General features: G+C 39.4%; 1 protein-coding gene across 1 annotated transcript in view; it reads left to right on the plus strand.

Moving 5' to 3' along the window:
* The first annotated feature begins 6081 nt into the window (after window positions 1-6081).
* Window positions 6082-25372, plus strand: part of LOC107041876 (peroxidase) — a 67087-nt gene continuing 47796 nt past the window's right edge. The window contains exons 1-3 of the mRNA XM_015262680.1: window positions 6082-6086; window positions 14182-14372; window positions 16921-17097. Coding sequence (XP_015118166.1) covers window positions 6082-6086; window positions 14182-14372; window positions 16921-17097 — 373 coding nt within the window. The remainder of the gene's footprint in view (window positions 6087-14181; window positions 14373-16920; window positions 17098-25372) is intronic.

The following is a 25372-nucleotide window of genomic DNA, read 5'->3' on the forward strand; positions in this document are numbered from 1 at the left end:
TCAAGCGTTCCACCATAGATTCTCCTTTTCACACCATGTCCAGATTTTTGTAGATAATTCGTTTAAATGTGGGAGAAAAATCCCCCCACTGGTATTATGCAGGTGAGGAACATACTCCTCAATTTGATAAAATCGTTGTAATGGCAGAGTCCAGTTTGTTGAAGATAATTCAGAGATATTTTCATGAGGAAATCCTTAAATCATATGGACTTTGATATATTCAACGAAGTGATAGTCAATCATCGGCTAATTTGAATGTCTCAGCCTGTTGTGAGGATGAAAAAAGTTTGACCATCATGCTACCAGTGGAGAAATCGGTATGTAACAGTCGTAATCTCGAGTTCCTGGAATGCCTTTGACGTTAGCAAATCGTTGATATAATTTCTTCTGCATTTCGAGAATCTCATCTCTTGACACAAATTATGGTGATGTTGGATAGATTTGGTCGTGTCCAATCATATAATTCCTCCACATTCGTAATTTGATCCTTGAAAGGGCATTGCAGACTAGCTTGTCTAGCTGCACGCTTGAACGTTCCATCTATTCAATGATAAGGGTCCTTTCCGTGATATAATTCTACGCAATTTTTCATCATTTTCAGTGATTTGCTTCTTAAAAAAATTCATATCTGCCAAACTACTGCAAAATAGTAACTTTTTTTGGTACCAACATGTTCGTCATTTTATTGATGATTTATGGTAAAAATTTTAGATTTTCAAAACATATGGTTTTTGAGAAAATGGCGACTGAAGAAAAAAGACGTTTTGACGTATAAAGTGCGTAAAATTGGATGGACTGTAGCGAGTAATGTCTCCTTTTGAAGATTTTTTCATGTTCTTTCAGTCTGCTGAAAAGAATTTTGATACCTCTGAAAGGAACTCGAATATTCGTAATAATTTGAAAATAAAATTTTAATCGAAAAAAATTGAAATTTTTGAAAAATCATAATTCCCACAATTATTATTATTTTTCAATTTTTTTTTCCAAATGTTTGTCTGATGCCCAATTTTCTGGAAAAAAATCGAGCAGAAAATCCCAGACATCAATTTTTTTGGGTTACGGATTTTACGCGGATCTGCTCTTATATGATTTCCCTTTTTAACCGGAAAAGGCTTTGGATCTCCCGTGGAAGCTGCTCGTCAACTTCAATATCAACATGTTTGATTAGCAATCCCGGAAATCATCCAAAAATCCATTATAGTAAATAAACTCCATAATCTCTATGATTCTATATTTTACTCACATAGACTTCTGAATTTATTGATCCGTGGGAAGTTATCGAAATAACGTAATATCCACGGTCCTTCCAGTCTCAAATTCCTAAGAATCGATTTTGGTAAAAATCCTCAGACTGGTGTACAAACCAAATCAAAGAAAGTGAAGATTAGAAATATTTATCACAAAATTTAATCTATGAAATCCTTCAGTTTGTGGAGGTGAGCAGGTTGATGGGAAGATGTGTAGTCCAAAGTTGAGCGAAAGTGAGTTTGTTAGATTTCCTTGGGTTTCTTTTTATGTACAAAATATATAAAGTTGTCGAGAGCGTAAGTTGTAAGACGACTTGTACTCTGCACGATGAAGTTGAGGGTTCGAATGATGAACGTGGAATGATGATGAGTGTGGAAAGTGTGCGATATTTAAGTGGAGTGCAAGGATGTGATTGGTGGAAAATTTGGAGAAGGGACTAGTGCAATCTTGGCTTTCGATTGGTTCGGTGCTGTAAATTCCCGCCGGTGAGCTGTGATTAGCTCGGGGGTCCCGGCGGGGAAATTTCCGCCGTGACTTCACAGGCGCCGGTCAGACGAACGAGGAATTATGAACGCCAGGACGCAATAACCATAAATGCGATGGACTGTTCATAGTAGGGAAGTTTTAAGGATTACGTTTTAATTTTCTGTATGACAGAGATGGAGAGATTTGGGTATTGGCCCACGGTCTAGACAGGGGCATAGTGGAGAGATAGTCACCACAGTACCCCGCTATCAGTGATTTGGATCACGAAAAGGATGATGTGTGAATGTGATGTGTGGATGATGAAAAATAATAAAAAATAATTATTATGATCCGGCCTGGTAGCGCTCGGTGAATCTGACGCATCTTCCAGAGCGCGTGATCGCTGGCGTCGTTGTTAAAGATGGTGGCTGCGCTGGCTGTAGTGGTACCTCAGGCTCGGGTACAGGTGTCCTTGGACTGGAGTGCTGAATACCTGGCTCGTCATCAGCGATGACGTAAACCGGTTTCAGCCTGTCGATGGAGACGTTTACGTCCTTGCCCTTGATGTGAACGATGAACGTCTTCGTGTTGCGGTGAATGACCTTGAAGAAAGAAAGGTCCTTGGTAAGGCATCTGGAGAGGGCTTTTTGCAGCGTCGTGCCAGACAAAGACTTGTTCCGCGATGGACAGATCCTTGAATACGAAGGTTTTGTGTTCTCCGTGAGATTTGACCTTGGCAGGGCGCAAGTCGGCGAAGTGCTGGCGTAGGTCCTTGACATAGTCAGCCGTATCGTCTTGGTGGCTAACTCCTCGAGGGGCAAGAAACTCTCCAGGCAGGCGGAGGGGTTCGCCGTAGGCCATCTATCTATCTCTGTTGCTGATGTCTGGAGATCCCCCTTCCAGGCTGCTCGAATCCCCAAGGGAATGGTGGGGAGCACTTGTGTCCATCTGGTGTTATTGTGGCACTTGATGGCTGCCTTGAGCTGTCGATGGAGGCGCTCGACCATGCCGTTATGCCAGAGGCGAGGGCTGGAGAGGATGATGAGGTCGATGTAGACGTGCTTCAACCTAGATGATGGTAGTGCGAACGATCCTACTGGAGCTGACACGTGACGTGTAACCTTGGCTTGCTGACACTGGATGCACAAGTGAGCCCACTCGCGACAGTCTGCCCCGGTGGATGGCCAAACGTAGCATTGCGTTACCAGTTCGACCGATGCGTTGATTCCTGGGTGAGCCAGACTGTGGATGGTGTTAAAGGCTGCTCTGCGGAATGGTGGTGTCAGAAATGGCCTTGGTGATAATACTGACGTATCGCAGAAGACAGCTACGCCTGCTCCTGGAATCTGAACTTGCTTGAGTTGCAAGCCAGACCCTGTGCGTAGGAATGTCTTCAGCTCCGCGTCAGTCTGCTGCGATGCTGCCAGAGCCGAGTAGTCCAGGGGTTGTGAGACTTCCTCGATGCGGGACAGTGCATCAGCGACGAGGTTGTCTTTGCCGGAGACGTGGCGGATGTCGGTGGAGAACTGTCCGATGAAATCCAGGTATCGTGACTGCCTTGGCGATACTTTCTCGGGCTTCTGGCGGAATATAAATGTGATGGACTTGTGGTCAGTGAAGACTGTGAACGTCCTGGCTTCTACCATACATCGGAAGTGTTTGATGGTTAGGTAGATAGCTAGAAGTTCACGGTCGAAGGCGCTCCATTTGTTCTGTGCTGGGCTGTGTTTCTTGGAGAAGAAGGCTAGTGGCTCCCAGTCTCTGTTGATTTGTTGCAACGCTGCGCCCACAGAATGCTCGGAAGCGTCGCAAATGAGTGTAAGTGTAGCGTCGGCCTTGGGGGAGGCAGAAGCGCTACGTCTGTGAGTCTGGTCTTGCTGGTGGTGAAGAATGCTTGGGCTTCTGGAGTCTAGTTGATGGGCGTTTTTCCCTTGATGTTGCCCTTCAGAAGTCCGTTGAGTGGGGCCTGGTCCTGAGCAGTTTTGGGTATGAATCTCCTGTAGAAATTCAGCATACCCAGGAACTGGTGAAGCTGTTTGGCTACCAGTGTTGGGTATTGCAGGATGGCTTGAACTTTCTTGGGCAGCGGCCGCGTGCCCTCCTTGGACACCATGTAGCCCAGGAACTCCACTTCTCCCTGGCCGAGGACGCACTTCTGTGGGTTGATGAGGAGACCATATGACTGGAGTCTGTCGAACAGGATTCTCAGGTGGTGGAGGTGCTGCTCTCGAGTTTCTGACGCTATCAGGATGTCGTCGATGTAAGCGTAGCAGAAATCCAGATCTCGGGGTACCTCGTCGATGAAGCGCTGGAACGTCTGGGCTGCGTTGCGTAAACCGAACGACATGTACCGGAATTCGAACATGCCGAACGGTGTGGTGATGGCTGCCTTGGGGATGTCCTCCTCGACAACTCGTATCTGGTGATACGCCCGGCCCAGGTCGATCGTTGAGAAGGTCTCCTTTCCCCGAAGCGTCTGGGAGAAGTCCTGGATGTGACGGACTGGATAACGATCTGGGACTGTGCGTGCGTTGAATGCGCGGTAGTCTCCGCAGAGTCTCCAGTCATCGTTCTTCTTCTTTGCCATATGGAGAGGTGAAGCCCACGGGCTTTTCAACGGTCGAGCAGTGCCAAGTTGAACCATGGTGTGGAATTCCTTCTTGGCATCTGCGAGTCCATCTGGAGCTAGCCGCCGTGGCTTGCTGTTGACTGGTGCTTCTGGCGTGGTCTGTATGTAGTGCTTGGTGTTGTGCTGCGGAGGTTCACCTGTTCCGTCTGGTCTGGTGAGGTTGGGGAACTGCAGAAGGAGCTCGTGGTACTGAGAAGTGCCTGTCACCATCTTGATGCTCGACAAGGTAACTGTTTCGACTTGACCAACTGAGGTAAGTGAGGTTAGGGAGTCCACGAGCCTGCCGTTGCGTAGGTCCACCATCAGTCCGTAGTGAAATAGGAAATCAGCTCCGATGATAGGTTTGGAGACGTCGGCGATGACGAAGCGCCAAGGAAACGTCCGTCGAAGTCTAAGATTGAGAGCGATGCTGATGGTGCCATACGTTGGAATGATTGTGCCGTTCGCCACCGATAGCTCGTACGTGGACTTTCGCTGTGGCCCACTCACCAACTGTCGTGGGAAAACACACAGATCCGCTCCGGTGTCGATCAGGAAACGCACTTTTGTCTCCTGATCGGTGATGAAGAGACGGCGGATTGTAGGTCCTAAGTCACTAGCCGCCATTAGTGACTGCCTGTCCAGTTTCCCGAGGTGGCGAAGTTACAGGGCTGCGTGCAGGTCCTGGCTAGGTGTTCAAATTGCCAATGGTACCAACATGGTCCATGGTCAACCCCTGGCTGCCGGTGCTTGGAATGTGATCGGGAACTGGAACGTCTAAAGCAGCCACCACCTGGATGTCCTCCGTCCGCACTGTTGGTCCGATCTCGTCTCGCATCGAGTTGGGCTTCTCGTCAAGGGTGAGAGCCAACTGAGAGAGTTTGAGGCTGAGGAGTGCCTCGAGGCCATGGGCGGATGTCTCTACGATCTGTGGTGCGGCTGGTGAGATTCTCGGCTTCAGAATCTGAATCGTTTTGCCGGCGAGTTCTGCGGTATTCTCAAGAGCAGATTTGCGTTGTGGCCAACAACGCCTGGACGTCGGCCGGGAGGCGTGTTATCCATAGTGTCCACAGTGTGTCGTCAGGAAAGCTGCCAGGTTGCGTAGGTGATGCACAAACAGAGACGGTTTCATATCTCCCATTTCCGCGCCCTCCAACAGTCTCCTCGTCTTCTCTTCTTGAGAGCAGCTAAGGTGTTTGATGAGCTCCGTCTTCAGGTGTGTGTAAAGGTTCTCCAGTGATGGATCGAGAATGATGTCCCTCACCTCGACGGCGTGCTTCGACTTGGAGAGCTTGCCACATATGTGTCCAAATTTTGTCGACATAGTTGTTCCAGTCCAAAAAAAGATGATGTCCTTTTGCATCCTTCAATTGTGTTTTTCTAGAGGATGTTGGACTCTCATCTCTCAATGGAATATTTCTATCATTAGATTCGAGTCAATTTCGAAGGACTTCAGCCCGGTGTCTCTTGACGTGGGATTACCAGGAAAGAATAATGATTATATTGAATTGGTATTCAGTTTATCAGGTCATCTATTGCTCGTGAATGTGCCCCTTTATCTTCCTTCTTCTCTAATTGTGTGATAGAAGGGAGCAGAACACGAAGGAAGGTCAGTATAAATTGGGGAGTACTTGTTGTATTCCCTATAAGAGTAATCTCTTGAATGATTTTATAATAATTTGATCAACTTTGGTTTGACCTTCATTCGCGAAATTCGCATGTAATATTTGAGATTGATAGAATACCTTTCAGTAGAGAAAATGGTGTGGGTAAATAATTCTATTGAAAAACCCGGAATGACTTTATCAGGGTCGTTTGGCCACTGATCCTCAAAATTGATGGGAAATATTTATTATTGCAATGAGGCTTCTTAACTAGGAAAACAGACGTATGGACAAATCATTCTGTCCAATGAATCCATCATAATCAAAGTTCAACGTTTGAACTTTTATTCTCGAAATTTGCGGGGAATATTCGTGATTAAATAGAGGAAGCTCTCAACTGAGAATATAGTCGTATGGACAATTCATTCTCTTGGACAATTGTATGATGATTGCCTCTCAAAATTCGTGTGGAATATTTGAGATTAAAATGAGGCCTCTCACCTGAGAATATAGTTGTATGGATCATCAGAGTCACGAGGATTCTGATTCTCAAAATTCGTGTGGAATATTTGAGATCAGAATAAAATCTCTGAATTGAGGATCCATTCATGTCGGAGTAATACACACTAATCCTCTCCGGGTCAACAATAATATTTGTTGGAGGTTTTGTTTATGATCTTTGTTCTTATTGAACGCCGATCCACGTTTCAACCACCTTTTAAGTTATCCATTTGGTGTTGTCTTTTTAGTGAACTTTCCGGAAGTTTCCTCTCAGGACGATGATCTCTCCCAAATTGTAATGTTCCGCGTTCTTCCTTGACGTGACTTAATATTAAACTTACTCAATAACTAACTAAAATAATTTTAATTATAAAAAAAAGAACGACGTTATGATGCTTCGGCACAACGAAATAATATGAAGTTAGAGGAGAGTCACCCTAGGGATAAGATGGCGCGAGGCGCCAAACATTTGAATTTATAGGCGTTAAACGTTGTGGAGTTAGGCATGGCAACCATGACTACCATAATTATCCTCGAAAGCGAGACTCGCAATATAACTATACTGGAAGGTGTACTGAGCTCTCGGTTCTGTGCGAGAGAGAAATAAATTCATGAGGCCACCTGCCCTTGTCGTGCAATCCGTTCAAGCAGTATCGGTAACCGCTCAGTGGAGTAGGGCTACGTATGGAGAATATGTCAAGATGTGCAATGGGCTGGTTAATTGTTACAACGCAATTCCTTCATCCCATTAAATGTTGGGCTATCTTTATAAAGAGGAATTCTGAGAGGAAATGTCAATAGACTGTTTTTGTCAGAAATTTATCCAGCCATAAAAAAGATTCTATGATATTTTTTTCCAGAATTGATCATTTCCTAGATGAATGCACAATTCATTCCATATGAATGGCCATTTTTTAGCAATCCATAACTATTTAAACGTTATAAAACAGAAGGGTTTGGTTTAACTTCTGTCGAAGAGTCCCTCTCGAGCGTAATCGCATTTTGTAATCAGCAGTAATTGTTTTGATAATTTTGGACGACTATTACAAAGAGCCAGCCCAAACCGTGGTAAACACTGTGGGTATACAGACAGCTAAACTTTCTAGTTAGATGATCCATCACTTTGTTTAGCCCTTAGAGCGCATGCGCAGAGGGCTAGAAAAGGACAGGAGGCCTCACCTTAATAGGCTATTTCACAAAATCGTTCCTTTCACACGTTCACCTTCCAGTATATAAGTATATTTCAGTGAGGCGGTGGTATAACGGCGACATCCATTGCCCTTGAGCCATGAACTGCCTCTCGTGGGCTTCCTCTGTGTTTCTCCACTGAAAGAGGGGTCTTATTAGATTGCTAGATATTAGGATGGGTCATCTGTAAAAAAAATTGAATTTCATAATTTTCGTGTTTGATAAGGATAATTAATTATATGGAAAGTAAATGTGAATTTTTTCAAAATTTTTGAAGCATTTTTTCAGGTTGCGCCGTGTAGTTTTATTTCTTATGGACTTTTATACTCGTCGTAGAGATCTAATCTGTCAATAATTTTTTAAAGAGACAATTATAACACCCCTCAGTGTTTCTCCTCCGTGCACCATTCGCAGAGAGGTTTAAGAACAGAATTAATTTTTGTCCTAACAGTAAACTTATTACTTATCAAAATGAAAATTCTCATTTCTACTCAATGCAGTGATTTTTCCCGGACTCAATTAGCTCGGACTCAATTAGCTCGGTTACAATAGGTTGAATAGGCCCCTTCGTACCGGGCGTAGGACTTCAGGGGTTATGATCCCCTGTAGGGGCCCCCTCCGACTGACTCAGCCCGGGAAGGATTGCGGGTAGTGTGACACTTTGGAGAGTGTGGTAAAATTGAAGCTTCTGGAATATGTATTTTGTTTTTGAAGATCCTGTTCAAGTTAAAACTTGTGAGTTGAGAAAAATTATTAATCGTACTTACTGTGAGGAAATTAAAGTGGATATCCGTGAACATCTTTTTATTGTAATGAAAAAATATATGTGCCTAACATTCTTGAATTTATAAAACAATACTGATAAATTGAAAAATTCAGCCCTTCCTCTTATCTTGATCAAATTTTTTTTTTCACCCGTGAAAAAATCGAAGAGAAAAACCGAACGAATACGTTATAATATTAACGATTGAAAAAAAGCTTTTCCTCGTATAAGCCCCGTCGAACTAGAAATCATATTATGGATGCCGTTTCATTTTAAAGAGTTTTTCATGTTCTTTGCATATGCTAAAGGGCGATTCGATAGCTTGAAACCCTGCAGAAGGATTAAGACCAATTAAAACAACATTTTTTTGGGCAAAAACTACCCATTTTCAAAAAATTATAACTCCCTTAATTATCAATATTATTCAATTTTTCATTTTTGAAAATTTTTGTCTAATCGCCATTTTTTCAGAAAAAAATTGAGACCAATATCCCCAGCATCGACTTTTTTGGCCTGCTGTTTTGGCGTGGATCTGTTCATTTCTTTGATTTTCATTTTAAATTTTTATATTGAACACAACGAAATTAGCTGTAAAGGAGAGCCAAAATTTGTGACACTCTAAATCTCACGGTTTCATTGTCAAGAGATGACTGTACCTGGGCAGATTTTTCCTCAAATGAGGTTTTCCCTTGTCCTTCGGCGAATGCGGTACAGTGGGTTGGGGGGTGGGACGGTAACGAATCATAAAAACCCGAAAGGGTATACGAAAGAAAAAAATGTTTTAGCTAGAATATGTATTCTCAAAATATTTATGGTCAACTCGTTTGTTATAATAAAAAAAATTGAAGAAGTAACAAATGTAATTGGTTACTCAAATAACCAATTCGATAATAATAAATTGAAAATAGTACATTTCATGCCCGAGCCTTGAAAAACAGTTCATCCTCCCCCACGTGCAAGATTGCCTTCCGAGCCGAAGGCGAGGATGGCAAGCACGTGGGGAAGGGTGATATGTTTTTCATGGCGAGGCGTGAACATTATTTTTCGTGTCGTGGGGCCTGAAAAAAGCAAAAAAATAGGATTTTTCAGGCCCCGCGACACAAAAAAGTAATTCCTAGTAGTAATTCTATACATTTTTCAAAAAATTAGAATGAAAATTTATGAAGCTCAAAAATTGAGGAGACTGGACTATTTTCAATATCTAAATGTCTGCGCGACAAACGGACACTAAAATTGTTTTTCGCACTAATTCTTTATTTTTATACATATTTAATCAATCTTCAACGCATGACAAATATCACTTCAACAGTCTGCGAATTCGACAACTCGTATTTCAAAAAGAAAAATATGTTAAGCGCTTGGAGGAAATTTCACTTTTCGCACTTGTCGCGTGAGGCACACTTCATTTAGCTCTTTATACCCGTATAATTGGCAAGGTTGTACACTTTATAGCCCTTCCTAATTGGCTTTAATGTAGCAGCTCCGAGCTACCTGGAATTTACCCATCGCTGCATTAGAGATTTCTTCCTGAAGGCCACCCAACACAAAAACACTTTCTCACCCCCCCCCCCCCCCCCCCCCCCCCCCCCNCCCCCCCCCCCCGCCCCACTCCTCTCACAAAGTTGCCCGTTTGCAAAACACCCCTCTTTACAAAATTTCGCTTTTATAAAAATCCCTCTTATAAAACATCCTTTTTTCAACCCTCCATGCAACCCTCTTCACCACCCCCCATATATAAGACCCTCTATGAATTTCCTCTATTATACCCTCACAGAGAAAAAAAAATCATGAAATTGATCAATTCATCATGGTTAAATTTATCCTTCGAAGAATGATAAACTCAACCATCATATCAAATTATTTTTATAGGAAAAATTCTCGAAATGATCCGTATTATTCTTATTTTCATCCATTTTTTTCTTGAATCTGAAATTCTTCCGATAAGTTCCATTTCTCTTTTTACTAGATTCTAGAAACTTCGATTCTAAACTTGCTTTTTTGAAAAAAATTTCTTTCTAAGAAGACTTTGCGTGAGTTGTGCCAAAAGGTCGTATAAACTTTGTTTTTGGTTTCCCGAAAATTTGTGCAAAAAGGTCGTATAAACACTTTCCCAGAAGATATGAAATCTCCACGTTTCAGATGATTCTGAGTAATCTGACTCTAACTTTGTGAGACATATTTTTTGCTCTGTTTAGAGTAGATTCGACGATTGTCCAAATTTGGGCCAAAACATTGTATAATCACTTCCTGAGAAAGTACAAAATCTCCAAGTTTCAGATGAGTCTGACTCATTTTTATGTAACTTTTTGAGACAATTTTTTTTTGGTTTACTCAGAGGGAATTGAGAAATTTTTTACAAAACTAAAAAGGCGTATTCCCATTTTTTTGGGGATTAATAAATATTCATGCTTAGATGATTCTGAATTTTTCTGAAAACATTTTTTGAGTTAATCTGGAATGAATGATTTACACAAAATTGTATTGTGAGTGATTTCGCCAATAATTGGTCCGGTTTCGTTCCTTGAAAATTTTAATTTTGTAGAGACTTTTCCGATGGTTGTTTCTACTACTAAAAGAGCTTTGAAAAATTCTCCCCATTATCTTCGGAAAAGTCAATTTCTTTGATTTTCGACTTTTTGTCGTCTTTTTGTCGAAATTCTGGGTGTCAGAAGAAATGATAAGACATTTTTTGAGTCTTCAAAATGTATCATTGGCGAAAATTTGCGGCTCTTTCGATTAATCATGGTTTAAAGTTGTCCACAGTACCAGAAATTTCCTGAAATTGCGAAAAAAGTTAAAAATTCCGCGTTGTATCACCTTTCCGCATCTGGATTACAGATTTTTCATTTTTCCTGTGGAACTGACTTTTTGTTTCGGAAAGTTTCCAAAAATCAAGGTGGGACTCCACTTTATTCTATCTAAACATTATTTCTGCCCTGTTTTTCCTCCTTTTTGATTTTTGTTCATTAATTAAAAATTTTTTTTGTTTTCCTTTGAAAACTTTTTTTTTGGGAAGAAATTGAAAAAAGAAAATTTTACTGGAAAAGTATGTATACGATCACTGGGCTCGAATTTTTAAAAAGTCTCCTAATTGTTTTTAAGCAGACCAAAAGCTTTATTACGAAAAATTAGATTCAAATGACCCAGAAATATCTGAAACGTGGAAATTTATTATTCCCTAGGAAAGTGTTTATACGACTTCTTTATCCGTATTTTCAAAAACCTGAAAAATTCCCTACAAAAAAATGACGAAAATTGTCTTGAAAAATTGGGCTCAGATGACTCAGCATCATCCAAAACGCGAAGATTTCATATTTTCTGGAAAAGTGTTTATACGACCTCTTGGCCTAAATTTTCAAAAATTTTCAAATTCCTTGTAAAAATATAAAAAATTTGGTTTCGAAAAGATAGGCTCAGATGACTCACAATCAGAATCATATGAAACGTGGAGATTTCATATGTTGAAAATCATCCCTCACTCGGGCTAAATGTCGAATTTTGTTCGCTCGGCAACCTTCGGGCATCGACGAACACGCACGAGGACGATCGTGCGTGTCGTATCTTTAGTACGCCATCGAACTTCATTGAGTGAAAGTGCCGGAAAATTATCGCATCTATTATCGAACATTATCATTGCAAATCATCTTTTTATTAATTTGTTTACAGTCCACTCGGAACTCATCTATTTATTAAACTCTGTGTTGTGTAATTTTCAGTGCATAATTATTCGTTTATTAAAGAAAACTCATCAAATTACCTCCGGCTAATCATCAACCCGTTAACCCGAACCTCACTTTTCCTCCCGACCACCCGGCTCATCAAATCGTTATTGATTTCTAACATCATATCTCCTGGGAAAGTGTTTATACGATGTTTTGGCACAAATTTTCGGGAAAACCAAAAAAAATGTTTATAAGACCTTTTGACACAACTCACGTAAATTGTCCACTTTAGGGGATAATGAATCTGCACGTTTCAGATAATGCTGAATCGTCTGAGCCCAGCCTTTTAGGACAATTTTTTTCCATTTTTTCAAAAGTTCAATTCAAAATATCCAAAATGCCTTTCATTTTGAAAATGTGCTAATGAGGGGAACTTAATTCCCTAATTCGATAGATTCCAGAATATTTTTGCCTTGAAACCATCATTTTTTGGTTGATTAATTTCATTTATTTATTTTCTGAAATAAATTGTTTTCTAGATTTTAGCCGGATGCAAGTTCTAAACTGCAGATTCTAGAATCTAGAAAAAAAATCTTAAATTTACATTTTTTTTCTGTGTGCTGCCCCATATCTACACCCCCTTATGTAAAACTCTCTCCCCACTGATGAAATCACCCTTCCATAAAATCCCCCTCTTTACAAAACCCCCTCCCATAAAATTCAAAAAAATTTCTAGTTTTTAAAAATAGATTGGAAAAAAATATTTTTTCTAAAATTAAGTATATTTTGATTTTGAATTAATTTCAATTTCCATCATTAACTTTCAACAATTTTTTTTCTAGAACGTAGAAAAAAGCTTCTAGTTTTTTGAAAAGTAAAGGTGGTTAGAAACCACGGTTTCTAAAATTTAGAAACTTGTTTCTAAAGCTAATCTACTTTTTTTCTGTCGTTCAAATTTAAGGTTTGGATTTATTGAGTTGTATCGACCTACTATGATCCAAAAAGGCCAAAAATACAATTTGTAGACCTCGTCCGTATGTGTGTGTGTATGTGCAACGTACGTCAAAAGTGTTTCTTCAATTGTTCACTAAGGACTGGATGGGATTGAATATTTTTTTCCAAAAGTATGTATTGTTGAGCCTTATCAATCACCATTAATTAAATTTTAATTCATCGATTAGTTTTTTAACTTATCGAATTCTTTTCGAAAATCGGTTGTCCCACGATAACTAAAAAAAGATGTTCTGAATTGATTGAATGACGGCTTAAACTTTTTGTTTAAATGTCCTTTTGACCAAGTTTGGAGATGAAGGCGATAGCAATAATCGGTATTTTGATTTATTTAAAAATTTGCAAAATTTTTTTTTCAAAATCATAATTTCGAAGATATCTTTGAATATCATGCGTCAAATGAATTCAATCATAGCTTAAAATGTTTCATTTTATGCCGTTCAGTTGGAGTTAAAAGATGATTGCGATAGTTATATTGGTTGATTTGATTTTCATGATAATGGTTGAAAATTTAGAATTTTTCATGAATTACCATGAAAGTGAGCTATCTGATTGTTTCTCTAATTGTAATGTTTCAAATTCATTTAAGTATGGATAAATGAAATTTTTCTATGAAAATTTTATCGAAGCGCTGAAGGGAGAGGTAGAACCGTAAAAAAGAATCGGTTATATAGAAGAAAGGAATAATAAGAAGAATGATGATGATAACATTCAATTAGGTTGAGAATCTGACAAAATTAGTTGAAAATAAATCTTAGTCAAGTTAAAACATGAAATAAACAATGAATTATACCTGGTAGAAGGAAATGATGTGCAAAATAACCATTCGGAAGCATATTGTTAATTTATTAGCAGAGATAACTATACCATATGCAATACAAAAACAATTTCCCACTTGTTTTCAGTTATCTTCGATAAACGATCGATCACATAGACCTAGACACATAGATGTATACATACATTCGGAAATAGTCTGAGAATAGTATATCCAAAAATCCTGAGGCCAAAATTGGTTATCCTGACACGAAAAATTCGAAAATTCAGATTTATCGAATACCATGTTTCCATTTGGAAGCCTCAATAACGAAAGAAGCCATTGACGACATGCATTTTCTATTTTGTTCCATATAGACCAGCACAATGGTCCGTTCAAAATCCCTGGACACCACGAAACAATCAGAGCTGTGGGAATGGATCCTTCAGGAAATGCCAACGTTCTAGCTATCGTACTATCAACGGCTCTTGCAACAACCTTGAGAATCCCACGTGGGGTATGGCGCAAACACGTTACGCGCGATTACTACCCGCAATATACTCAGATGGTGAGGTTTCTACTAACAACCCTGCATTTTTTTTGCCCGCCCCAGGAAATTATTTATACGACATCGTTAGTTATTTCACTGTACCGCTTTGAGTCATCAAAAACATTGTTGAGAAATAAATTCGTGAAATTCGTTACACGCAAGTATCATAATCATCCCGAGTCAAGATTTTATCGGGTCTCTCGACGTAGTTTCAATGTTCTGAACCACATTGCTTTGATGTCGACATTCTCCGCCGAATTTTTACCATACTTTCAACTTATCTCAACGTGAAGGCCCATGGATGTTAAAAAACACTCAATATCCACCGTACATTAAACGTACTCTCAACGTTAATGACATTTGTTTTCTGTTAACGTATGTTGTAAGTTTCGACGTCCACATTTGATTGTATCAAGGTCATTATTGACGATAATTAAAAAATTCATTACCGTGTTAAAGACTCACGTAACTAAATTATTAGTGTTAGTACATTAATAACATTAGTTCGAAGTTCAAACAATCGTGCGTTTGAGGGTGAGTTGGGTCCGTGGGTTAGAACGGTTAGTTGAGTATAAGGGTCAGATGAGTATAAGGGTAAGTTTAGTCCAAAAGATTACGCGAATCTAAGAGTCAGATAAGTGAAAGCATTAGTTGAGATTGAATGTCAGTTGAGTGTAAAGGTGAGTTGAGCCTAAGGGTTAAAAGAGTACGAAGGGTCAGGCGAATCCAAGGGCCTGTTTTGTAAGGGTCAGATAATTAAAAACCACAGTTAAGTTCAATTGCCAGTTGAATTTAAGGACGAGTTGTGTGTAAGGGTCAGTTGAGTGTATGGGTCAGATGAGTCTAAGACGAGGATAAGGGTCAAATGAGTCTGAGGGTCAGATCGATTCTGAGGGTCGGGTGGGCCAAAGGTTATCTGACTTTTAGATTGAACTGACCCTTAAACTCAACTCAGCCTTTATTCATCTGACCTGTAGATTCGCCAGACCCTTCATACTCTTTTGACCCTTAGGCTCAACTGACTCGTAGATTCGCGTGATCCTTCACACTCAACTGACCCTTAAATCCTCCTGACCCTTTGTAGTTGTTTGACCCTTAGACTCAACTGACTCTTAGATTCGCCTGATCCTTAGGACTCAAATAACCGTTAGAACCACCTAACCCTTAAACTCAATTGACACTTGAACACAACTGATCTTTAAACTCAACTGAGCCTTTTACTTATCTGACCCTTACTGAACTGACCCTTCCATTCGCCCGACCCTCCGTACTCTTTTGACCCTTAGGTTCAACTGACGCTTAGATTCGCGTGATCCTTCAGACTCAACTAACTCTTACACTTATCGGATCTTTACACTCACTAACTTTTATATGAAGGGCCCGACCTTTAGACGCCTTAGACCTATATGGACTCTGNTTGTTCCCTTCCCTATCTGCGTTACCATGGGCCGACTTACTTTATCCCCAACTGCACCCCATTCGGGATTGGACTGCCAGGGAAACCATGGAAAACCTCAGTCGTGCAGCCGACCGATAATGCAAGGGGATTCCACTGTGTCCATTGGTCACACTGACTCAATGGGCACAGTGGTTCTCTACATTCGTGCCTAGCGACTGTAGTCCCACTCGGTTAGGTGTGCCCAAGCGGACACCCATCCAAGTACTGGGCAGACTGAACGCTGCTTAGCTTGGATGACCGCCGGAACCACACACTCCCCGCGTGACCACTACAGCCACTATTAGTTGTTTATATAAACCCGAAAAAAATACAACGCGCCACAAACAACTGTACAGCTCAGAGGCATACCGGGATATCCTACGATCACTGAGCTTGAGCAGTAGCGAGTAAAACCAGAAAAAGGATAGGTGATCGAAATAGAACACGGCAGAACTACAAACAGGAATATCTCGAGAACCAATGGACCGATCCGTATTTTCTTTTTTTCCCATTTTTGTTGCACCGAGTTAATAATATTTAAGTTTTGCCATTCTTCCATCGATTAATTTATGCAAGATTTAATCAATTAATCGATGTTAGAATGGAACTGGTAGTGTGAAGAGGACGGGGGGGAGGAAGGAAGGAAAGAATGTACGGTGGAGGAACGTTGAGGATACGTTTAGTTTCAACCTAATTTCAACGTACAATCTGAAAAAAATGGAAAAAAGAGACGGTACTTACGTCGAAAGTAGGTTTAATCGGTGTATTTGAGCCTGTACACTGGACAACGTATTTTCAACGTCTTAAACCCACCAGTGGACGTTGAAACTACGTTGGGAGACCCGGTAAAATTTCGGCTCGGGATGATTCGGATAGAGATTTGAGGTACAATTGTCACGCGATAGACATTGCATTCTATGTTATATTATGCGTTGTGTGGTAAGAATATGAATCTTATGATTAATTATTCCACGTTGCGCTTGTTTTGATAGACATTTCAACACCGCCATTGAAAAATGACATGATATTTCTATAAAAAAAATAACAACGTGGGAAGCTTGTAATTGAAGCATAATGGTAACAGTTAATTTTCTTACTTAATTTCATGATAAGTGAATGTTTATGTAGGCGTTTGGACACCCGCACGAGCAAGAAGTGGAAGGCCTTTGCCTCGATCACGACTTCTCAGTCATCGATTATTTCCTGAGGTGAGGATCAAAGATCCGCAATGGACACTTGCCACTATGCAGTGGGGTCAAATCATCACTCATGATATGGCAGAATTGGGAACTTTGTCTATGTTTAGTAAGTATATTTCCTACTTAATTCTATAAATCTATCGAAATTTGTGGAGAAATACTAGATTGTTAATGACTGCAACTAGTTTATTGAAGTAATCTATAAAGCAAACTTGTTTTCCATAAGAATTACTTCGATGTAAATTCTTCTCTAGGGCCTGAAGTGATTTAAATATCATTTTCAAGTCTAATTCCTAATAGTTTACGGCCTGAATCCATTATCTGCCGAACATTATCGAAATTGATTTGTTGGTTATCTAAATTGATTTTGATCAAAAAATTTCAACCCGATGCCCCGTCACTCACGGATACGCAACAATTCTGAACTTAGATTTTTAAAAAAGTGAAAAAAAATCTGGACATTTTAAAAGAGCATTTTTAATCAATATTAAGGAATTATTTCAATAGAGGAGATAGGAATAATGTATAATTATCGTGGCAAATGGTGGCCTGCCAGTCGCCACTATGGGGGAGGAAAGACGAAATAATAAATCCTTTGGCACACTGCAACAAAACGATTGTACAAAAAACGGCTCTTTGAAAAAATTTGTAATATTTTCAAGAATTTTTTGATCACACTATTACAATGAATTACTAATCACTTATGCCAATCTTCTCCATTGATAATTGTACTGGCGATTAGCTGTCACTTTTTCTGGGAATTGACAACATAAGAAAATCGCTCTTTCTTTCTTTTTTGCGTCCCTGATAAAAGTGACGCTTGATGGACAGTACAATTTTCAATTGAGGAGATTGGTGTAAGTGATTAGTAGTTCATTGTAGAAGTGTGATCAAAAAATTCTTCAAAATATTATAAAATTTTTCAAAAAGCCTTTTTTCATATAATCGCCTGGTTGCGCTTGCCACCAGTTGCGGTCGCCATTTGCTACGGTAAATATGCATTATACATATCTCCTGTATTGAACCTATGCCTTAATATTAATTAAATACGTTCTTTCAAAATGTTCAGAATTTTTTTACTTTTTTTTCAAATCCAAATTCATAATTTCTGGGGATCTCTCACAAGGAACACTAGGGAGGTGTTCTCCTCTGATTTTGATCGAACTCATATATGTTGTAAAGGACTCAAAACTAAAAGATACGTATTTCTTTTATCGGCTAATACGCGGCTTTAGGGGGGGAAACTATGGTCAGAAGGTGACCACCTTCGGGGGTGATCTTTCAACCCCACCTATAAGGAGGGTGTTTTTATAAATGTTCATCACGATAATGAATATAGCTTGTGAGAAGTTATAAAAATCATAATTGATAGTTCCTCCGGGAGTTAAAATTCAGAGGGGGGGGGGGTAAACTATCCCGTAAAAATTTTGTTTAAAAAAAAAATATGGCTCATAATTTCATAAAACCAATTGCATTTGGAAGCGCACGGAAAAATGCAGAATACCTGTTTTTGGATTTTCCCAGGAACTGAAGTTTTCTGGGGTGAACAAAATAATTTCTCGGAAATACCACCCATCACAGTGGTGAGGGTGTTTATCCATTTCATCAAGGTAATATATAGCTGGTGAGGAATTATGAAAATCATAATTGATAGTTCATCCGGGGATTGAAATTTGGGGGGTAAACTACCCCTATAAAAATTTCATTTTTCAAAAAAAAACTGTCTCAGAATTTTATAAAACCAATTTCATTTGAAAGAACATGGAACAAAGCAGAATATGTGTTTTTGGATTTTCGCCTGAACTGAAATTTTCTGGGACAAATAAAAAAATGATTAAGAAAATCACGATTAGTAGTTCATCTGGGGGTTGAAATTTGGAGGGTGAACTACCCCTTTGAAATAATTTTTTTTTATTAAAAAAATTTATGACTCAGGATTTTATGGAAATGATTGCATCGGAAAGATCATGAAATAATCCAGTACATCTTTTTTCGCATTTATCTCGGCATCGAAGTTAAGAAGTAAGAACATTGATTTCTTTTATAAGTCACTGATTCCAAATATTTGAATTTTCAATTTCGATTCTAATAGTCCGCACGTGAAGATTATATTCCTTCAGAATCCGGCATTATGATGACAACAATAACAGATTAAAGAAACAATGATCCACTGGGATAGAATTTTCTTCTACTTCAGGTGCAGCAATGTTGTGGTTATTCCAAGGAAAAGCAGCAACAAATACAAAAAAAACTTGCCGAATAATCGGAATTTTTCTCTATAGTATTATTTATCTTATAATTTTTGTGTCTGGGAAAGCTGGGTAATGGTTCTATGAGGTGATTCATCATTATACTATATGTGATGTTAACACACTGCTGAAAGCTATAATAAATCCAAACAAAGTAACAATATTCATGCGAACGTCACCTATATCCAAAAATAGCGTATCAGTTCAGTAATCTTGCATTATTGATAATCCCGAATATTTCTGCAATTTTGTTCTCATCCGTTTCGCACAGTGTTCAGTCTACATAAACATATCACGGGGAAACATTCTCTTTCTAATTGTATATCTCCAATTGTTTTCACCATGAGATTCAATCCTATAAACGTTATTAAGCTCCTCATGGCAACATTGGAACTGATGAATCTTGTGGAAACTCCTATAACTAATGAAGAACGAGAATTTGCAACGAATTTCGAGAACATATTGAAAGAAGCTATGGAGGAATATAATGTTGTGGAAATGATTGGGGAATCCACTCTCGATTTCCAAGAGCCGTATAAAGATTTTTTTTGAAAAAACCGGCCAAGTGCGCCTTTATAAGCATTGTATTTAAAAAAATTTTTTTATTGTTTCTCAGCAATAAAAAATTTCAAAAAAATTGTATTGTTTCTCAGAAAAAAAATTGAAAAAATGCCAAGTAACCATTTCAATGCGTTGTTGTGGACAAATGCCCAAGTACTTATTTATGGATAGTTGTTTCTGGGAACTTGAAAAAAGTGCAGAAATAAGGAAGAGCGCCAAGTTCATGAAGTTGAAGTTTCCATTTTGAAAAACCACATAACTTGTCATAATATCTAGAAACAATTTCTGTTTTTTCTACAGTCGCCTTGTAATGTTGCAAATTTTATAAGTTTAAACATATCAATGCCAACTCAATATTGTCTATTCCTGTGAGTTACGGAGTGGGTACGACCATAAAAAGTGTGGTTATCAACACAGAGTCAATGAAAAAGAGTGTCAATACGAGTGTTTCTTTAAGAAAAAAATTGTTCAGAAAATTTTCAGGACCAAAGTATTTGGCGCGGTTTTTTATCTTAATGCGGATCCTTACTTGGGCGTCTATTGTTTGAGATTTGAGATCCACTTTGGGACTCAGAAATTGCTTTCAAGCATACTACACCTTGCTAGGTGTTCAAATCTTTAGATAGTCAATTATATGATTGTGTTGGATGGAATTGCCGGATAGTTTAAGTTAATGCCTTAACCTTATTCTTTTCCATTTTCAAATATTTTCATTTTCATGAATAGAAATTAAATTAATTAAGGTAGTGATCACCAGGTAGTTATTGTAATTCGCGACATAAAAGCATGAAGAAGGTTCATTCATTGCGAGGGTTGTTTTGTGACAACTCTATGCAATGAGTGTTTCAAAAAACCGCGCCAAGTACGTTGGTCCTGAAAATTTTCTGAACAATTTTTTTTAAGGAACACTCGTATTGACACTCTTTTTCATTGACTTTGTGTTGATAACCACACTTAAAAAAAAAATTGAATCAGTGAGTTTTTCGAAAATATCTCTAAAACTAAGGGAGATAGCGAATTTGTACTGCAAAATTGGGAAAAATTTTTATCCAAAAATTAGGGGGGAGGGCGTATGTTATACATCGAGAATTCAGTACAGCTTGGCTCCCCCTTCCCTCCCGCCCCTAATTTTTTAATAAAAATTCGCTATCTCCCTAAGTTTCGGAGATATTTTTGAAAAAATGACCGACTCAATTTATTGGTTGTGAATTCTCAATGCACACCCTCCCCCTTTCTCCACCAAATGTTTGTAAAAAATCGCTATTTCCCTTAGTTTCCGAGATATTCTTGAAAAAACCACCGACTCAATTTTTTGGTTGTGAATTCAGGATACACATCTCCGCCCTGTCCCCCAAATTTTCATAAAAAATCGGCATCTCTCTTAGTTTCGGAGATATTTTTGAAAAAAGAGACCGACTCAATTTTTTCAAGTCCGAATTCTCAATACACACACCCCCTGCTCGCCACCACCCCCCAAATTTTGGTAAAAATTCGCCATCTTCCTTAGTTTCGGAGATATTTTTGGATAACCTCAACGATAACCCACCCTTTCATAAAACATCCTTCTTTGCAAAACCACCCACTTTACAGATCCCCCCCCCACACCCCCGCGGATATCGCAACCCCCATTTTGCAAAATTCCCCCTCAAAAAGTCAAAAAAATTTCTAGATTTTAAAAAGTATTGTTTTTTTCTAAATTCAAGTATATTTTGGTTTAAAATTAATTCCAAGTCTGATTATTATTTTTTAACGATGTTCCTCTATAACTTTTTTCTAATGCTAATCCACTTTTTTTCTCTGTGCGTCTGTAAATCTTTTCATATTCTACGACGGTATTTACAAATATTTGATAAGGAATTAATACAATTATCAAATTATTGCACAGACCGGCAGTGAAATTCTCAGTTCGATGAATTTCATAATGCCAATAATTTGTTGTACCACACGAGTGACGACTACCGCCACCATCGGAACTAATGTGTGTGAACTAGCGTTATCAGATTCGAGCCCATACTCGGGGTCGCGGGGTAGTTATAGGTGGTGTTTCGATCGGTTTTCTTGAACGCAGAAGTGGGGGAATGGTACTTGCGTGAGTCTATAGGTGTACATACGTAAATACGCGCACTAAAATTCTCCAATACAGTTCGGCCTCCTGGTCTCTACTCTTCATGACTAAAGTAGAGGCTCAGATCTCGGGGTTGAAGTGACTCCAACTCAAAAATAGTTCGACCGCAACGGAGGGATGGCGCCACGGTCGAATGTGACGGCTGGGCGAACTGCCTGTGCGGGTAACCAGCGTTGCCAACCATACCATAATTATGGTACCGCTACCATAATTTCACATCCGATACCATATACCATAGAGAGGTCTGTGGTATCCCTACCCTAGTGGAAAAACCTAAGGCAGAGGCGTAACATGCCTGATCAGAATTTCGGATCGGACTTGATCAGTTTCTGATCGAGACCTGAACAGAATTTCCACTCGGGTATGAGTCAATTTGAGAGTGAAATTCGTAAGTGTCCTGGTAGCTCAGATGGTAAGAGCACCCGACGCGACATTGGGAGATCCTGGGTTCGATTCCCGGCTAGGAAGTTATTAATTTTTTCTCTCAAAAAACTAAATTTAATTAATGCCTAATGATGGAAGGCGGAGAAACCCTAGTGGAAAAACCTAAGGCAGAGGCGTAACATGCCTGATCAGAATTTCGGATCGGACTTGATCAGTTTCTGATCGAGCCTGAAAAGAATTTCCACTCGGGTATGAGTCAATTTGAGAGTGAAATTCGTAAGTGTCCTGAAAGCTCAGATGGTAAGAGCACCCGACGCGACATTGCGAGGTCCCGGGTTCGATTCCCGGCTAGGAAGTTACTAATTTTTTCTCTCAAAAAATTAAATTTAATTAATGCCTAATGATGGAAAGCGGAGAAACCCTAGTGGAAAAACCTAAGGCAGAGGCGTAACATGCCTGATCAGAATTTCGGATCGGACTTGATCAGTTTCTGATCGAGCCTGAAAAGAATTTCCACTCGGGTATGAGTCAATTTGAGAGTGAAATTCGTAAGTGTCCTGAAAGCTCAGATGGTAAGAGCACCCGACGCGACATTGCGAGGTCCCGGGTTCGATTCCCGGCTAGGAAGTTACTAATTTTTTCTCTCAAAAAATTAAATTTAATTAATGCCTAATGATGGAAAGTGGAGAAACCCTAGTGGAAAAACCTAAGGCAGAGGCGTAACATGCCTGATCAGAATTTCGGATCGGACTTGATCAGTTTCTGATCGAGACCTGAACAGAATTTCCACTCGGGTAATTTTACCATAATTTCTTGTTTCGGAGAGGAGACCACAGAAAATGTTTGTTTTTTTTTAATTCTTTATTCTGCCAATGGATCATCCGGGAATCTCTCGTCATCTGGCAACTCATCACGGAATCCCGAATCATTTTGTATTTGGATGAGCTGTTGGTCAATCTCGTCAGCAATCTCTTTCCCTAGCATCTAGGCGTCGTTCATCCAGACTAATACCAAGATTCCTCCTCATCATCATGATCAGACCCAACTATTGGTTCTTCAACTTCATGCAGATAGACATCCTCCACTTTTTCATTGTTGACGTGGTGAATGAGATGAACTTGAGCCAAGAATAATCCAGGAGCTATAAATATTTATATTTTACTGTGTGCTTGTGTTCGATTATGGGTATTCTCCACCCAGTTTATCCTTCCAGACATCGGCAGTACCGCTTCTAGTTATTTCTCCTGTTTGATAGAATGTTCACAGAACAGAAAAAAATAGGATTTTGAGTGTTTCATTTCAATTTTCCGAAAAAACCATTTTTAACGTGGATACCATAATTTGAATTGAAATACCATAATTTTGTGACGTTGGCGCCATAATCGCCGACGTTCAGGTTGGCAAAGCTGCGGGTAACTCGGCAGTAGCAGTCCCGCTGTCACAGGGATAGTTTCGGAAGGGAATTTATGCTCTCCTCGTCCTCAACATGTTCTTAATGTTTTTCAAGTGATTCATTTGCTGGCTGATTAATATTAAGGAATGAAACCCAGACGGTGTGATGGAGAATTGAATTCCCCATCAATCGATCCCCGTTGCACCCCTTAATCTCTGTAACAAAAAAATACAAACTACGACAAAAGTCATGGGCCAGTGAGAAACATGATTTTCTTCTCGGCGCACAGTGACTTTCCAGCATTCGCCCGCGAATTAAAAATTCACTTCTCCCCTCCTAATTGAGATTAAGGGATAAAAAAAAGGCAGTTCGACGGAGAATTAAATTCTCCATTAACTAACCCTCTTTCATCCCTTAATCTTTGTAACAAAAAAATAAAAACTGCCATGAAAGTCAGGGGCCAGTAAGAAAAATAATTGTTTCGCGGCGCACAGTGACTCCCGGTAATTAAAAATTCACCTCTCCCCTCCTAATTGAGATTAAGGGATGAAAAAAGAGCAGTTTGACGGAGAATTAAATTCACCACCAACTAACCCTCTTTCATCCCTTAATCTCTGTAAAAAATGGAAGAAGCTGTCATGGAAATAACAGGGCAGTAAGAAAAATAATTGTTTTGCGGTGCACAGTGACTCCCGGAAATTAAAAATTCACCTCTCCCCTCCTAATTGAGATTAAGGGATGAAAAAAGAGCAGTTCGACGGAGAATTAAATTCCCCACTAACTAACCCTCTTTCATCCCTTAATCTCTGTAAAAAATGGAAGAAGCTGTCATGGAAATAACAGGGCAGTAAGAAAAATAATTGTTTTGCGGTGCACAGTGACTCCCGGAAATTAAAAATTCACCTCTCCCCTCCTAATTGAGATTAAGGGATGAAAAAAGAGCAGTTCGACGGAGAATTAAATTCCCCACTAACTAACCCTCTTTCATCCCTTAATTTCTGTAAAACATGGAAGAAACTGTCATGGAAATAACAGCGCAGTAAGAAAAATAATTGCTTTGCGGCGCAGAGTGACTCCCGGTAATTAAAAATTCACCTCTCTTCTCCTAATTGAGATTAAGGGATGAAAAAAGAGCAGTTCGACGGAGAATTAAATTCCCCACTAACTAACCCTCTTTCATCCCTTAATCTCTGTAACAAAAAAATACAAACTACGACAAAAGTGATGGGCCAGTGAGAAACATGATTTTCTTCTCGGCGCACAGTGATTTTTCACCATTCGCCCGCGAATTAAAAATTCACTTCTCCCCTCCTAATTGAGATTAAAAGATAAAAAAAGGGCACTACGACGGAGAATTAAATTCTCCATTAATTAACCCTCTTTCATCCCTTAATCTTTGTAACAAAAAAATAAAAATCGCCATGAAAGTCAGGGGCCAGTAAGAAAAATAATTGTTTTGCGGCGCACAGTGACTCCCGGTAATTAAAAATTCACCTCTCCCCTCCTAATTGAGATTAAGGGATAAAAAAAAGCAGTTTGACGGAGAATTAAATTTCCCACCAAATAACCCTCTTTCATCCCTTAATCTCTGTAAAAAATGGAAGAAACTGTCATGAAAATCACAGCGCAGTAAGAAAAATAATTGTTTTGCGGCGCACAGTGACTCCCG

This window comes from Diachasma alloeum, unplaced genomic scaffold (assembly GCF_001412515.2).
Source record: "Diachasma alloeum isolate Michigan unplaced genomic scaffold, Dall2.0 Dall_scaffold_00385, whole genome shotgun sequence".
NCBI lineage: Eukaryota > Metazoa > Arthropoda > Insecta > Hymenoptera > Braconidae > Diachasma > Diachasma alloeum.